This window comes from Talpa europaea (genome assembly GCF_964194135.1).
Source record: "Talpa europaea genome assembly, chromosome: 11".
Classification (NCBI taxonomy): domain Eukaryota; kingdom Metazoa; phylum Chordata; class Mammalia; order Eulipotyphla; family Talpidae; genus Talpa; species Talpa europaea.
Genome location: NC_140078.1, coordinates 71,959,068 through 71,977,024, shown reverse-complemented (window position 1 = coordinate 71,977,024; position 17,957 = coordinate 71,959,068). Strand labels below are relative to the sequence as shown.

At 47.4% G+C, this 17,957-nt stretch overlaps 1 protein-coding gene across 1 annotated transcript in view; it reads right to left on the bottom strand.

Annotated features, from left to right (window-relative positions):
* Positions 1-664, bottom strand: part of SMARCC1 (SWI/SNF related BAF chromatin remodeling complex subunit C1) — a gene marked incomplete at both ends in the record, with an annotated part of 181,317 nt that extends 180,653 nt beyond the window's left edge. Inside the window, one exon of the mRNA XM_084247855.1 lies at positions 470-664. Within this exon, the coding sequence (XP_084103981.1) occupies positions 470-664 (195 nt within the window). The remainder of the gene's footprint in view (positions 1-469) is intronic.
* Positions 665-17,957: the final 17,293 nt, after the last annotated feature.

Here is a 17,957-nt window from a genome sequence, read left to right as displayed (position 1 = left end):
ACTTTTTCCAGCATTGGTTCCCATCAGCACTGCAGCTCATTTCATTAACCTGCTTCAATTAACTTCCGAGTACAATCGTCCAGGCTTCCTTTTCGCAAAAACATTAGCTCACCTGACGTTCGGAAACTAGTCTCTAAAGAAAACATGAAGCTTTACCACGCAGTTTTTAATAATCGCTCACACACCTAACACAGTTAACAAAAGAAGAACACGCGCACCCCCAGCTCGCGGCGCTCGCCCGTCCCCGCCGCCGGGCAGGCGGGGGCTGCGCCCCAGGAGCGTGGGCTCCGCGGAGCCTGGGCCGGGCGCGGGCGCCGAGACCGACGGCGGGGGCGTGGCGGGCCAGGCGCCTGCCTTTGTTGTCCCTCGTGGCGAGCGGGGGGGAGGGGCGGCCCGAGGCCGCGAGGCCGGCAGCGGGCCCCGGGCCCCGTCGCGCGGCCTCCCGGCCCCCACGGGCGCGCGAACCCACCTTCTTGTAGTGCTTGCCCAGCCAGACGCGCACCGAATCCAGCTGGGACACCGTCTCCGGGCTCTCCCAAAACTTGCTGGCCGGGCCCCCGTCCTTCCGCCGGTAAACGGCCAGGCCCGCGGCCGTCGTCGCGCCCCCCGCCCCCGCGGCGCCTGCCGCCGCCCCCGACCCGCCGCAGCCCGTCGCCGCGGCCATCGTCGCCGTCGGTCGTCTCCACTGCCCGGCCCGCCCCGGCCTTCGCGGCGTTCCCCGTTCGCACCCGCGCGCGCGCGCACAGCCGCCACTACCGCCTCTCGGCCCCGCCCAGCCAACCCCCTTCCGGCGCGAACACTCGGCCCCGCCCCTCCTCGGACCGGCGCCCTAACCGACAAGGGCACGCGCGTGCGCATGCGCAGCACGCGCGGCTGGAAGGGCTGGAACCGGCGTTGCTGCCCGCCCCTTCCGGCGGGGTCTGCTGCGCAGTCTCTGTTCCCCAGGCGCGGTCCCTGCGCTTCTGGCTCTTTCCGCAGTTCCTGAGTCTGATTGTCAAGTGGTCGACAACAGCATGGTGTTTCTGGGTCATCACCTGCACCGCCCGGGAGAAAAGTACTGGTGTGAGAATTTCCGAAGGGATCCCGTTTAGGGTATCGGGTGCTCGCAGATACCCACACACGGGGTGAGAAGCTGCACCCGTCCCCGCTGGCCTCAGATCCGCTCTGCGAGAAGCGGCAGTGTAGCCCTGGTAGAACATCCACCCGGACAACCATCCGGAACGTATTCTACTTCACACTCCTTCCCCGTCCACACACCACCTTGCTGCAGCCACTCCAGCTCTTTCTTGCTTCCGAGCCTTACCACCAACCCGCTGTTCTCCCGACCTGGCAAATGGTCCCCGCTGGTTGTCACTTAGGTGCTTTCAAATTCATAGCTTAAAGGTATTTCGTAAAAGCAACCCCTGACCATTCAGCCTTCAACAGCTAAAGTGCCAGCTCGACATTCTCTGAGAAACACTCACCTCTACCTGTATTTTCCTGAGAACCTAGCAGAGCACAGGGCCTGTTATCTAATAGGTGATTATTGTTTGATGAATGAATGAATGGCCTAGAGAGCCAAAAAGGCTTGAAATTAACAAAGCATGACTGACCATTACTGAATTAAGAACTAATGCCGGGGACAACCTGGTGGTGCAAGGGGTAAGTGTCAACACTGTGAAGCTATCATGGCCACTGCAGCTGCTGCACTACCGAGTTCCATTCCCAGCAAGGGAGCTAACACACATGTCACAGCAGACCTCTCCTGTCTCGCCCACTGCTCCCCTCAGCAATGTACTTCAGTCAGCCTGCCTGTTTCCCACACTGTCTATAGGGAATCTTCTTACCCACTTCCTGGCCTGCACCAGGGCCTCTCTGGTGGTGAAGGGGTTAAGCACTGCACTATAAAGGAATCCACAGCCTCTGCAGCATGAGTTCAATCCCCAGCCGGCCAGGGAGCAACCAACATGGTGCAGCAGACCTCTCCTGACTCGCCTGCTGCCCCCCTCAACAGTGTATTTCAGTCAGTCTGCCTGTTCTGTTCCCCACTCTGTCTCTGGTGAATCCTCTCACTCTCCCCCTTCCCACACATTCCCCATCTCTGGCCTGTGCCCAGCTCTTGTATGCATAAATAAACCAATCTTTTTTAAAAATAAAAAAAAACGGGCCTCCCTGGTGACGCAAGGAGTTAAGTCCAGCACTGTGAAGCTATACACAGCCACTGCAGCTCTTGTATGCATAAATTAATAAATCTGTCACCAAAAAAAGGGAACATAATGCTATATGTCCACAGAACAGCAGGTGATTTGAAAGTCCATGAATTTTTTAAGCAAACTTTTAAGAATTCATACAGTGTTATCACAGAAAAAAGAAGACACACGAAAACAACTGGAACAAGGGCATTATAGTGTGAAAACATGCTTGGTGGAACTCAAACACATGGGTGAAAACAGAGATGGGTGTAGAATTTTTTAATGGAGTGCTTTACATTTTTTAAAGTTTTTATTTTAAAACAATATCAAGGACCTCCCTGGTGGCGCAGGAGTTAGTCTCAGCAGTATCAAGCTATCGCCAGCCACTGGGGCCTGAGTTGGATCCTCAGCCAGGGAGCTGACTTACACGGCGCAGCAGATCTCTCCTGTCTCTCTGCTGCTCCCCTTAGCAGTATAGTTCAGTAGATCTGCCTGTTCTGCTCCCCACTCTGTCTCTGGTGCATCCTCTCACACCTCTGGCCTGCACCCCAGCTCTTGTATGCATAAATAAATAAATCTTAAAAAAAAATCTCAAGCTTACAAAGAATTTTCTCTTTTCCTAAACCACTCCAACCAACAAACATGTTATTGACATGATGCCCTATACTCTCAAAAAGTGTATGTATTTTTTACAGACAAGCATATATTCTCATATAATCACAACACAACTATCAACAGCTGGGAATTAATGCTAGCCTCAGTCCTCTTCAAATTTTTTCTTGTTGGTTCTCTAAATTCCTTTATACCCAAGTTTCCAGTTCAGAATCATATATTGCATTAAGTCGACTTTCAAGTTGCAAATATGGAACAGCGTCTCTTTATCTTTCTTTTTTTTTTAGATTTATTTTATTTATGCATACAAGAGCTAGAGTGAAGGCCAGAGGTGTGGGAGGCCGGGGGGGAAGAGGCCTGAGAGGATTCACCAAAGACAGAGTGGGGAGCAGAACAGGCAGACTGATTGAAATACACTGCTGAGGGGAGCAGCAGTTGAGACAGGAGAGGTCTGCTGTCAGATGTGGGTTAGCTCCCAGGGCTGGGATCCAATTTGTGCTGCAGTGGCTGCTGACAGCTTCACAGTGCTGAGACTTAACCTCTTGCACCACCAGGGGGGCCCCAGTCTTTAACTTTTAAAACATTGACAGCTTAGTGGGCCTCCCTGGTGGTGCAAGAGGTTAAGTCTCAGCACTATGAAGCTATCAGCAGCCACTGCAGCACGAGTTCTAGCCCCAGCCAGGGAGCTACCCACATGGCACAGGAGACCTCTCCTGGCTCACACGCTCCTCCCTTCAGCAGTGTATTTCAGTCAGTCCGCCTGTTCTGTTCCCCACTCTGTCTTTGGTGAATTCTCTTTCCCCCTATATCTCTGGCCTATGCCCCAGTTCTTGTATGCATAAATAAATAAATTAAAAAAAAAAACATTGACAACTTGGAAGATTATAAGCCAGTTGTTTTGTGAAATGTCCTTCAATTTAAGTTTGGCTGATGTTCATTATGCTATGTTCTGTTCATTGCATATTATCAAGCAGCACATGATTTCATTTCTTTCTTTTTTTAAAAAAAGATAGATTTATTTATTTATTTATACAAGAACCAGGTTACAGGCCAGATTCGCGAGAGGGTGAGAGGACTCACCAGAGACAGAGCAGGGGAACAGAACAGGCAGACTGACAAAATACTCTGCTGAGGGGAGCAGTGGGTGCGACAGGTCTGCTGCACCATGTGGGACCCTCACCAGCTGGCCAGGATAGAACCAGCGCTGCAGAGGCTGCAGACAGCTTCACAGCGAGGCACTCAACTGCCTGTGCTACCAGGGGAGGCCCTGATTTCATTTCTTTCATTATTTCCATTACTCTGATAAGAAAGTATCTTCCAGGATTCTGTACTTTTTGCCTTTGCAATTAATTAGTATTTCTTGGATAAGTATTTTCAAAGTTCGTAAGTATTCCATTCCTCAAACTTTCCATTTATTTTTATCAAAATCAAATGATTCCAAACCTGACTAAGTATTTGCATATTTGTGACTTCTTAATGAGAAATCATGCTGCTATTATCCTTTTTTTAAAAAAAAAATTTTAGGGCCTCCCCGGTGGCGCAGCGGTTGAGCGCTGGGTTGCGAAGCCGCTCCACAGCCTCTGCAGCGCCGGTTCGATCCCCGGCTGCTCCCCGGCCACCGGAGGAGGGTCCCACATGGCGGGCAGACCTCTCCTGCCACCCGCTGCTCCCCTCAGCAGTGTACTTAAGTCCTTCTGCCTGCTCTGCTCCCCGCTCTGGCTCTGGTGAATTCTCTCACCCTCCTGCGCTTCTGACTGTACCCAGTGCTTGTATAAATGAATAAATGAATAAATAAATAAATAAAATATAGAATAGTCTCATAGCATATTTAAAAAAAATAGTTAAAAAAATTTTTTAAAGATTGATTTTGTTTATACAAGAGCTGGGGTACAGGCCAGAGGCACGGGTGAGAGGATTCACCAGAGACAGAGTGAGGAGCAGAACAGGGAGACGAAAGCACTGGTGAGGGGAGCAGTGGGCAAGACAGGAGAGGTCTGCCACGCCATGTGAGCATCTCCCTGGCCGGCAGGGAATTGAACCCGCGCTGCAGAGACTGTGGACAGCTTCACAGCACTGTGCTCAACCCACTGCACCACAGGGGAGACCCAAGATTTATTTTTTTATTTATTTAAGCATACAAGAACTGGAGTATAGGCCACAGGTGCAGAGGGTGAGAGGATTCACCAGAGATAGAGTGGGGAGCAGAACAGGCAGATCTACTGAAATACACTGCTGAGGGGAGCGGCATGAGACAGGAGAGGTCTACTATGCCATGTGGGTTAGCTCTCTGGCTGGGGATCGAACTTGTGCTGCAGTAGCTGCAGATAGCTTCATAGTGCTGAGACTGAAGCCCTTGCACCACCAGGGAGGCCCCTTGAAGCTGTTTTTGTTTCTGGGTCCTACATGATTGTACTAAATGCTAAACAGCTATGTTAACATTCTCACAAATTCATAAATAGTTTCCTTTCTTGAATCTTCAGTGATGAAATAAACAGGAAAGGAAAAAGATTACTTCATATGAATAATTCATATTCAAGGTATAAATTCTGAAAGTTTAATACTGCTTTTATAACTCTAATGAATGGCATAGGAAAAGTCAGTTAACAAAGGGTGAATTTCACAGTTCACCTTTAAAAGTTCTATCCTTTGGGGCCTTCCTGGTGGCACAAGGGGTTAAGATGCAACCTACGAAGCTCTCCGCAGTCACTGCAGCACAAGTTTGATCCCCGGCCAGGGAGCCACTCACATGGCACAGCAGACCTCTCCTGACTCACCCGCTGCTCCCCTCAGCGGTGTGTTCCAGTAGATCTGCCTGTTCTGCTCCCCACTCTGTCTCTGGTGAATCCTCTAACCCCCCACACCTCTGGCATATACCCCAGTTCTTGTGTGCATAAATAAAATAAATCTTTTTTTAAAAAAAAAAGACATTTCATTAAAAAGAAAAGTTCTGTCCTTTGATAGTCAAACTGGAAACATTTGTACTAGCCAATTCATGCTGATTCTATGTCATTAGACTTCTAAATAGGCCATATAAATATGTTAGTGTCATTGCATAATTGAATTATTATGTTCCCACATGAAATTGTGAGAGAAATGAAGTTAAAATGAGTCATTGCCTACATAAACACAAGCTAAACATAATTACTAGTTTCAAAATTAGCCTGAATACCTAAATATAACTTGCAGTCAGTGACTCTGGGCTAACAGTTATTACCACTAGAATTAACATAGTTGAAATGAAAGTAAAGATGTAGTAAAAAATGGAAAATGGCAAAACTGGGCAACAGGCCAGAGCAGAAGGATGCTCTCATTTATGAGTCTCTGCTCATTCTCTGCTTATTCTAATATGGGTTAAGACAACGTCTAATAAATTTTTAAGAAAATAAAAAGGTGGCAGTAAGAAAAAGAATCCAATCTGGTAGCATACGTCTAAGTGAGTGAACAAACCACATGATTAACTGTTACCCAGAAAGATTTATCATAATAGTTTTTCAGAAACAGTAAAGACATTAGCTTGTATAAATTTAGATGTTCTTAGATCCCTTGAAGGCTCCCTGGTGGCATAAATCCTATTGAAACTTCACTCTATAGCTACAACAACTATGTTCACAGAACATCTAACCAATTTGCATCAATTAAGAAGGGCAATCATAAAATAGCTACCTTTTGAGTTTACTTCTAGATCTCACTAAATACATCCTTGGCAACTACTTTGAGGAGTTGAAAATCCATGAACAGGGACCTCCCCAGTGGCGCAGCGGTTGAGCGCTGGGCTGTGAAGCTACCTGCAGCGTCTGCAGCGCAGGTTTGATCCCCAGCCACCAGTGAGGGTCCCACATGGTGCGACAGGCCTCTCCTGCCATGCCCACTGCTCCCCTCAGCAGTGTACTTCTGTTTTTCTGCCTGTTCTGCTCCCTGCTCAGGCTCTGGTGAATCCTCTTACCCTCCCCCGCTTCTGACTGTACCCAGTGCTTGTATAAATAAATAAATAAATCTTTAAAAAAAAAGGTACAGGGCCTCCCCTGGTGGCGCAGTAGTTGAGCGCTGGGCAGCAAGGCTGCCCGCAGCCTCTGCGGCGCCGGTTCGTTCCCCAGCCGCCGGCTAGGGTCCCACCAAAAAATATATATATATATTTAATTATTTAATTAATTTTAAAAAAAGGTAAAATCTAAGCACCATGTTTGTTTTTTTTTTTTAATGTAGGAATCAGCCTTGCATAAAAGATCATCTCAGCTTTAACAGAAACACATACCTGATTCCTGCAGCGCTGACAGAAATCACTTAAGGATTCCTCCTAAGGGAAAGGAAAGCTGTAATGAACGCTGCTGACCTCTACTGCTTAATAGAAGAATTACATTTCTCGCTAAAAAGACCAAAGGCGGAAAAGACTGACACTGAAAAGACACTGAACACTGCTTACCCCTATGTGAACGCAGTAAGCAAGCAAGTGTAAACTTTTTACATTCATCATGATTATTAATATGTATTAATACATTGCTATCTTATCTATTTTCTTTTGCTTACCATGTTTTTTATTGCTACTCTTTTCTCCTCTCTTGCCTTCTGCTCATTTTCCTTTGATGGGCTTAGACGTTTGAATTAGATTTCTATTCATTTACTAGTTACACATGGTCTTTAAAAAATGTAATTATCAGAATCGAATTGAAAACCCAGAAATAAAGCCATAGATATATAGTCAACTAATATAACAAAGGAACAAAGAATATTCAATGGAAAAAGGATAGTCTCTTCAATAAATGGTGCTGGGAAAACTGGATTACTACATGCAAAAGAATGAAACTAGAATACTAACTCACACCATACACAAAAAGCAACCCAAAATGGATAAAAGATTTGAATATAAGACCTGAAACTAGGGCCTCCCTGGTGGTATAAGGGGTTAAGTCTCAGTGCTATAAAGCTGTTGCCAGCCACTGCAGCAAGAGTTCAATCCCAGGTCAGGGAATTACCCACATGGTGCAGCAGACCTCTCCTGACTCGCCTGCTGCTCCCCTCAGCAGTGTACTTCAGTCTGCCTGTTCTGTTCCCCACTCTCTCTCTGGTGACTCCCCTCTCCCCCCACACCTCTGGCCTGTACCCCAGCTCTTACATGCATAAATAAATATTTTTAAAAAAGTAATTGGAGTTATAAATATGCTGGATTTAGAAGTTGATTTCTTTCACTCAACATTTCTTGGCTATTTTTCCACACTAAATCTCATCCTTTGTAATTGCTGTATACTACTTCATTTAACTTATATTATTATGGACTGAATAATATAACTGCCAAATTCCTATGTTGAAGCCTCAACCCCTAATATGACTATATTTGGAGATGGTGCCTTTATGGAGGTAATTAGGTCCTAAGGGAGAGGGCCCTACTCTTAAGGGAGGGACTGGTGTAGTTGTAAAGTAAGAGACCAGAGCTCTCTCTATATATAGGCAAACACAGAGGAAAGGCAATGTGAGGACACAGCAAGAAAGCAAGCATCTATAAACCAAGAATAGAGACCTCGCCAGAAACTGATGGCACCTTAATCTTCGACTTTTAGCCTTCATAACTATCAGAAAGTAAATATCTGTTGTTTAAAACACCTAGTTGTGGTGTTTTGTTATGATCGCCAGCATAGACTAATACAGATGTAGTCTATTTAATTCAATTAGTCCCCTAAAAAGGAAGATGTAAGGTTTTTCAGGGTTTTTTTTCCTTTCAGCAAAAAAAACAAAACAAAACAAAACAAAAAAAACCCACCTATTTTAAACTTTATCCAAAAATGTCAAACATGTTAAAAATTTACAGCCCTGGGTCTCTGTGGTGGCTTAGGAGTTAAGTCTCAGTGCTATCAAGCTATCACCAGCTACTGCAGCATAAGTTCGATCCAGGTCAAGGAACTAACCCATATCGTGCAGCAGACCTCTCCTGTATTGCCCACTGCTCCTCTCAGCAGTGTATTTCAGTGGATTCACCTGTTCTGCTCCCCAGCCTCTGGTAGATCTCCTTCTGCCCCCTCCCCACCATACCTCTGGCCTACTCCCTTCTTGTATACCTAAATAAATAAAAATAAATCTTTGGGCTTCCCTGGTGGCACAAGGGGTTAAGCACAGCACTATGAAGCTATCCATAGCCTCTGCAGCATGAGTTTGATCCCAGGCCTCCCAGGCCTGCCAGGGAGCTTCCCACATGGCACAGCAGACCTCTCCTCACTTGCCCGCTATTCCCCTCAGCAGTATATTTCTGTCTGTCTGCCTGTTCTGTTCCCCACTCTGTCTCTGGTGAATCCTCTCATCCGCCCCTGCACCTCTGCCCTATACCCCAGTTCTTGTAATGCATAAATAATCTTTAAAAAAATAAATCTTTAGGGGCCTCCCTGGTGGCACAAGGGGTTAAGCACTGCACTATGAAGTAGTCCGCAGCCTCTACAGCATGAGTTCGATCCCCAGCCAGCCAGGGAGCAACCCACATGGCGAGGCAGACCTCTCCAGTCTAGTCCGCTGCTCCCCTCAGCAGTGTATTTCAGTCAGTCTGCCTGTTCTGCTCCCCTTTCTGTCTCTGGTGAATCCTCTCACCCCACACCACATCTCTGGCCTGTACCCCAGCTCTTATATGCATAAATCAATAAATCTAAAAAAAAAAAAAATCTTAAAAAAAAACCCACAAAAAAAACCATAGTCCTGAGCTTCAGATACTACCTCCAATGTCATAGCAAGTAAGGATAGAAGATCAGGATCGACTTCAGAGCCCCTCCAACTCCTTGAGAAGAAGGAAACCCTTGTCCTGGCATCGGATTAGAAAAAAGTCAGGGGGCCTCCCCAGTGGCACAGCGGTTGAGCGCTGGGTTGCGAAGCTGCCCGCAGCCTCTGCAGCGATGGTTCGATCCCCGGCTGCTCCCCAGCCACTGGAGGAGGGTCCCACCTGGCAAGCAGACCTCTCCTGCCGCCCGCTGCTCCCCTCAGCAGTGTACTTCGGTCCTTCTGCCTGCTCTGCTCCCCGCTCTGGCTCTGGTGAATTCTCTCACCCTCCCGCGCTTCTGACTGTACCCAGTGCTTGTATAAATAAGTAAAATAAATAAATAAATAAATAAAAATAAATCTTTAAAAAAAAATAAAGAAAAAGAAAAAGAAAAACGTCAGGGCTCTAAGGAGAACTGCATGCCAATTCTCTTAGCACCGGGTCAAGGCCCTTCACCCTACCCACCCCTCCTCAGTGAAGAAGATATTTAAAATTCTTAAAACTTTCACAGGAATATGGCCATGATGCTTGTTGGTGGGGGGGGGGCGGTGAACTGACTGCCTGCGGAGGCGATGGGACAGCATCTTGGCAGGCATCATCCTCTCCCTCCTCCCTTTCTTCTTCCTCAGAAATGTTCTTGCTTATAACAATTGGGTGCCACCCAATTATCTGCACAGGGCCAGAGTCTAACTTCAGATATAGGTGGTTGGAGCTGGAAGATACCCAAATTTAGCATAGGCTGGCCCAACTTGAGGTTGGGCACAAGAACTGCAATCTATTCATTTCATGACTCCAGACCACAGCTTCTACCAATTTTTTTTTTAAAGATTTATTTATTTATTTATACAAGCACTGGGTACAGTCAGAAGTGCGGGAGGGTGAGAGAATTCACCAGAGCCAGAGTGGAGAGCAGAACAGGCAGACTGACAAAGTACGCTGCTGAGGGGAGCAGCAGGCGGCAGGAGAGGTCTTTGTGCAGCCTCGCAACCCAGTGCTCAACCGCTGTGCCACCAGGGAGGCCCTACAGCCTCTACCATATTACACTCTTCTTTGTCTTGCTCACTGAGGCAGAGAATGGTCAAAGCCAGCACCTGCTCCACATCAGCTGTTTGCTGTACCTTAAAAGTGAAAGAACAGGTGTGATCTGAGAGTTCACAGCCAAAGAAAACCTATAATGACTAGAACTGGGACATGCAGATTTTGGATATGCCTTGACCCCTGACATTTCTGGCCCTGCACTTGGTCTCCTGATTCAAGAATGTCCAGACTGTGGCAGCCTCACCAGTCATGGATCTCCCAGATTTTGGTTTTAAACACTACAAATAATGCAGCAATGAATGGAGGTATGGTTAGGTAAATCCCTGGAACTGAAATGGGTGAAAGGCTCACACATCTTAAATCTAATATGGCAAACCAACCTTTAAATAAAGTAAATGGGCCTTCCCGGTGGCGCAGCGGGTTGAACGCAGTGCTGTGAAGCTGTCCGCAGCTCCTGCAACGCAGGTTCGATTCCTGGCAGGCCATGGAAAGAACCACATGGCGGCAGACCTCTCCTGTCTCATCCGCCTGCTGTTCCCCTCAGCAGTGTTCTTGGTCGTCTGCCTGTTCTGCTCTCCGCTCTGTCTCTGGTGAATTCTCTCACCCTCCCGTGCTCTGACCTGTACCCCAGTGCTTGTATAAATAAATAAATCTTAAAATAAATAAATAAATACCGAACCCTCAATAGGTAAAAGTTCTTGTTCCCCTGAAGTGGAGCCATTCTTCCAAGAGAAAGTGTTCGCTCATTCAACATGTATCAGTACCTATTTTTGAACAATGTCAGGCACTGTGCAAGGTGCTTAGGAGACAATGGTGAACAAAGGATCAAGTCCCTGCTCTCAGGAACTCTATTCTAGTAGGGAAACAGGCATTATGTAAAAGTAAACAAATGAGTACATGAGGTGGTCTGGGTGCTGAGACCCAGATGGAGAACAAATATAAGTATTTGAGAGAAGATGGCTAAGTGTGTTTCAGTTTTGTTTTTTAAAAACAACCAAGTTGTAGTTCTACCCCTATATATATATATATATAAATATATATACACCAACAGAAATGAAGAAAGATATTCAAACAAAAACTGATACTCCAAAGTTCATAGCAGCACTATTCCCAATAGTCAAAAGGTGGGAACATCCAAATGTCCATCAACATACAAAAAGTTAAACAAAATGTGGTATACTAATGATTATTCAGCCATGAACAGAAATGAAGCACTAATACATGCTATAACAGATACATCTTGAAAACATTATGCTAAATGAAAAAAGCCAAATATAAAAGTCCACATATATAATTTCATTTATATGAATTACCCAAATTAGGAAAATCCATAGGCATATAAAGCAGATTAGGGCTGTTGTTGCGGAGGATGGGAACAGTGAGGATGGGAGTGAGTACTTATTAAACGGGTACATATTGGGTTCCCTTTTGGGGTGTTGGAAAATGTTTTGGAACTAGGTAGTAATGATGGTTACATGGTTATAAGTATGTAAATATACCAAATATCACTGAATTACACACCTCAAAATGTTGAATTTTGTTACATTTGCCATAATAAAAGACAGCACATTAAAAGAAAGTTTGTTTTGAGCCTCCCCGGTGGCGCAGCAGTTGAGCGCTGGGTTTCGAAGCTGCCTGCAGCCTCTGCAGCACCGGTTCGATCCCTGGCTGCTCCCCGGCCACCGGAGGAGGGTCCCACATGGCGTGCAGACCTCTCCTGCCGCCCGCTGCTCCCCTCAGCAGTGTACTTCGGTCCTTCTGCCTGCTCTGCTCCCCGCTCTGGCTCTGGTGAATTCTCTCACCCTCCCACGCTTCTGACTTTACCCAGTGCTTGTATAAATAAATAAATAAATAAATCTTAAAAAAAAAAAAAGTTTGTTTTCTTAAGCTTACTGGCCAATATATAATGTACTTTTTGTCAGATGCCTATTCATGTCTCAAATTTTTTTTTCTGGAGGCCTGCCTGGTGGTATAAGGGGTTATGCGTTAACACTATGAAGCAATTTGCAGCCACTGCAGCACAAGTTCGATCCCTGGCCAGGGAGCTAACCCACATGGCACAGCAGACCTCTCCTGTCTCACCCGCTGCTCCCCTCAGCAGTGTATTTCAATGCATTTGCCTGCTCTGCTCCCCACTCTGTTTCTGGTGAATCCTCTTACCCTCACCCCTGCACCTCTGGCCTACACCCCAGTTCTTGTACACTTAAATAAACAAAAATAAATCTTTTTTTTTTTAAATTGTTCTAGGCTCAAGAATAAGCAAAAGACTTTCAGAAAGAAAACTAAAAACATAAAACGTGTAAGAAGGAAAGTATTTAGTATGTGCCACTTTTGCAGTTATTCCTCTCAGTCTTAAGACTTATTAGCAGGCTTTTCTCATCCTCTTTATCAGATCAGAACTTCCTTTGGAGGGCCTCCCCTGGTGGTGCAGGTGGTTGAGCACCGACTGTGAAGCTGTCCGCAGCCTCTGCAGCGCCAGTTTGATCCCGGCCGGCTGGTAAGGGTCCCACATGGCGCAGCAGACCTCTCCTGTCTCGCCTGCTGCTACCCTCAGCAGTGTATTTCGTCACTCTGCCTGTTCTGTTCCCCCACCCTGTCTCTGGTGAATCCTCTCACCCTCCCGTGCATCTGGCCTATACCCTGTTCTTATACAAATAAATAAATCTTTAAAAAAAAAAAACAACTTCCTTTGGAGCTGGCACCAGGTCTTTGTCACTTAACATCACAACAGCATTTCAAGCATAATGTGTATGAAGTTGAACCCTCATCTTTTTTTTTTTTAAGATTTATTTATTTATGTATACAAGAACTGGGGTGTAGGCCAGAGGGGTGTGTGTGTGTGTGGTCAGGGGGCGTTAGAGGATTCACCAGAGACAGAGTGGGGAACAGAACAGGCAAACTGACTGAAATACACTGCTGAGGGGAGCAGCGGGCAAGACAGGAGAGGTCTGCTGCGCCATGTGGGTAGCTCTCTGGACTGCCAGGGATTGAACTTGCACTGCAGAAGCTGAGGATAGCTTCAGAGTGCTGTGCTTAACCCCTTGTGCCACCAGGGCCCAAACCCTCATCTTTGCCGTGTCCCTTAATTAACAGTGACTAATCCTTTCAGTCACCCTGACACAGATCTCAAGGTCATTTCTCTATAGACATGTGGTCAGGGATCAGCCTGGCACTCCCCAATCACCTTCTCATTCCTTTCTTTCTTGTCCTTTTCATTGTTGAGCCTAGTTCAATCACTCATACAGTCTCATTTAATTAGAATCCTAGCTTCTATTTTTCTAGCCAATTCTACCTTCATAGTTCAGAATAATTTTCTAAAAACACAGAATTGTAAAAATGTCTTACAAAAAACAATTGCTTACAGGGCCTCCCTTGTGGCACAGGGGGTTAAAGACAGTGCTATCAAGCTATCGCCAGCCACTGCAGCATGGGTTTGATCCACGGCTAGGGAGCAAACCACATGGCACAGCAGACCTCTCCTTGCCTCACCTCCTCCTCCCCTAGGCAGTGTATTTCAGTCGATCTGACTGTTCTGCTCAGCACTGTATTTCAGCAGATCCGCCTGCTCTGTCTCTGGTGAATCCTTTCACCCTACACACCTCTGGCTTACACCCCAATTCTTGCATGCATAAATAAATAAAAATCTTTAAAGAGAGAAACAAAACAATTGCTTACAAACAAAAGCAAAATCCCTTAACATATACCCAAACCTACTTTTCTGATTTTTTCAGCCCCACACACACATCCAACACTTTGGTCACACTGAACTACTACTGTATATTCTTAGGATTTGCCAGGGTTCCACCTGGATGCCCGTCCAATGGTCCTTCCCCCTGAAGTTGACATTCAGAAGTAACAGACTCCTTTCTCCTCTCTCTGAGTCTCTGTAGTACTTTGTAACTCCGCTCCAGCATTGTTACTTCTCACAAGGCTTTTTTCTCCTTTACTAGACCTTAAATTCCGTCAGGGCAGGGTCTTTGTATCCTCAACGTCTGCTTAGCAACAAATACATAATTCACATAAATACCAGCTTTGCCCAAAATGAACCCGTTGTTCAAACACCCCTCTCCATTTTGTTCAAAGTTGAGATGGAGAAAATAATACTTATAACATTTATTGTTTTGACAAAACCATCTGATACAGCGCTAACTCTTGTTCTCCTGAAAGGAGTATATTTTACTCCTTATTTTACTCTCTCCAGCTGTAAAGTCTTGACCCAGTTTTAGAGCTACCTGAACCGAGTTCTGTCCTTTGGAAGTTGGGATTCCACCGAACTCACACAGGAGCCTCGTCTAGAGGACTGCAGCTTTTAACAGGGACGGACAACGCCTTCCTCACTTCTAAGAGGCAGGGGGTGGGAGCGGGAGTTCGGGGTGTCGGCATCTCCAGACCCGCTCAGCAACACTCAGACCAGTGGTCTCCTCGCGACCAGCAAGTGCCACATTGTCCTTTCCTTAACATCGTATAGTTCGCAACGTGCCATCTGGTTGAATTCATCCTAACAATCTCGGGAGGCAGGAGTTCTCAGCTCCCTAAAGAACTGAAGACCGGAGCGGGGCTGTGGAAGCGGCGAGCCAACAAGGAGGGTGGGAGCTCGGCGCTCCGATGAGGATTTCGTTCCCGGCTAAGCTTTTACCCGGCGCGCTTCCTCACTTGACTGGAGGCGCGGGGTGGGCGCGCAGATTCGAGGGGCTCCAGCGCTCCCGCTTCCAGGTCCTGCGGCGCTGCGGGAAGGGGGCGGCGTGAAGGCCGGAGCCGCCCAGATCCTCTCCCCCGGCGACCCCGGAGGGCCGCGCGCTCGCCCCCTTCGCCACGGCGCCGGAAGTCCCGCCTGCGCCCGCCACGGCCGTCCCCCCTCAGGCTGGCGCTGGGGGCCGCCGCGGGTTGGCGCCCCGCGCGGCGAGAGCAGGGGGCGGCCACCGCGAGGCCCAGGCGGGGTACTCGCTCGGGACCCGCTGAACCGCGGGGGCGGGGGCGGGGGCGGGCGCGGGGGCGGGCGCGGGGGCGGGGCGGGGGCGCGGGGCGGGAAGCGCCGCGGCTGCCGGCGGGACTTCCGCCGCAGGACCCGGAAGAGGCCTCGCCGCCGCTGGTGGGAGTTGTAGTCCGCTGTGGTTGGGGGGGCCCGCGGCTCATGCGCGGTGCACCGAGGCTTGTTTCACATCTGTAACAACAGGTGAATTGGGCTTTTTATTCTCTCCTTTCGTGCCCCCTTGAGGAGCTGGCCGAGGCCGGGGGTGGTCGGCGCGAGGAGGGGCCCGGGTCCGACCGCGGGCTTGGCGAAGAGTGGGGCGGAGTAGCGGGCGGGCCCGAGGAGCAGGCCGGGCATCCTAGGCCTCCCTGGGAAGCCGGTCGGGCCGAGCCTGGGCAGCCAGGCCTCGGCCTGCCGTTGCCATGGAGCCGGAGCGGGGGCGGGGGCCGGACCGGTCCTCCGGGGCGGGCCTGGTAGCCAGGGACTCCGCGGGGATCGCGGAGTGGCCGCTTCTTTGGCGCCAGGACGCCGCTGCCTCAAGGGATGCTCCGTTTCTCTAGGCAGGGCCTGAAGGAAACCCCCGGAGTGCCCTGGGACCTTTGTCTGCCCCCCCGAGCCGTCTGGACCGTTCGTCCAAAGGGAGGCCTGGTGCATTCTGGCCCCCCTGAGTTGCCCCCTTTTGCACCCACCTTGTCACTGGGGGAGGCCAAGGGGTGAGGTGTTCTTTGTTTGCTGGTGGTGACTTGGCCCATTTCGCAGGGGAAGACCTAATGCATGTTGGGTCCTTTGTTTGCCGTGAACTGGAGTGCGGGGGGGGGGGGTCCTCAGAACCCCCAAGCCTGGAGAATCGCGTTAATATGCTGTCTAGCTAGTCCTCGTGTGGCAACACTGGTCACCTTAATTGTAATTTTGCAAAGCTGAGGTTATCCCACTTTGCAACCACAACCCATGGGAGCTGGCCATACACTGTTGCAGGTGGTCTGCAAGATGGCCAGATGCAGACTCTTAACCTGTTTTTGGGTTGCAACTTACTGGCCAGAGGGACAGGAGACAATGTCTGATGGTTTCCGTTGCAGTTTTTTTTGAGACACTAATCCCACTGTCATTGTGGGTCTTGCCCACATGTTATAATTTACTTAAATCGTGGAATCTTAGAGTTTCCAGGAGGGAGGATTCTTTTCCTCATACAGCCTTTGGGATTTATGATAGTGCTCTTTATTTGTGTAGTTGTTTTAAGGTGCAAGAAATACATTCTTTGCTGCAGTCTCTTGTGTAGGTCCTTTACCTCCAAAAGTTATTTACTCTTCAAGTGTTTTAACTTATGTAGCTGTGATCCAAAGTTTATCAGTTGGATCCTTCTTGCCTTTGCAACCTTTGAAGATGTCAATATAAAATGTTATTTCAAAGAATGAACCATGAGACATCTAGGCAACAGTTAGATATGGAAATAAGAAAAGCAGTGTAGTATAAAACTTGGAAAGCTTTGGAGCCCAGCAACTAATGTAAATCAGGGCAGATTTCCATTCTTCCCTGAAGCAGCTATGGAATCTTAGGCAAGTTGTAGAACTTTCTCTGGGAAAATCTGCCTCCGTTTATTTTTCTGGGAAAGATAATTCCTACTTCTCTAAACAACTATAGATTAAATGAGATAAAGTCAGTGGAAGTCCTTTGTGAACTATAAAAATGGTATGTAACATTTAGTTATTAATCTCTCAATCTGGAAGAGTTTCTTTACCTTAAATAGGTTCATGTTATAGTGATTATAGAGGTAGAACTCAAAACTGAAGCAGGTTTTGCTCTGGATTTTGAGGGAATGCTTTCAAGACTACAAACCTTTCTTTACCATGATGTTTCTTCCTAGGTACCTTACAGGGGCTAATGTGGGACAGCTCACAATAGCGTGAGCCCTGGATCTAGAGTGGGTCATGACAGTTCTTAAAGTGGAACCTTTGTGTCAGGTCTGTGTGTTTCATGCCACTAACAAAACTTGTCCTTGTTATTAGAGTTAGTAAATGAATTTCAGTGATCCGGACCACCTTTCTTTCCCTGCGGGGGCCATCATTTTAGTGACCCAGCATTGTACTTCCCAGGAGGAGGCCCAGCCTCGTGATGAGGAATAGCAAGGAGAGAATTCAGCTTCAGTTCAAAAGCCTACAAAATCTGAGACCATCACTGCTTTTGTAAGGTAAGTACATTTAGCCATGTACACAAAGCTGTGGTGGGTGTCATGAGCAACCACACTATAAAGCAAAAGGCATGTATTAAATCTATTTGTGCATGTCTTGGAAAAAGGTACTGTTTTTAATTAGTCATTATGGAATCTTTTTTATCCTTAAATCATCCCATAGTGACTTTACCTAGAGTTAAGTAGTGTTTAATTATGCAAGAAATCTTGGCATAATATTATTCTACTTATCTTTACATTATTTAAGAGAAA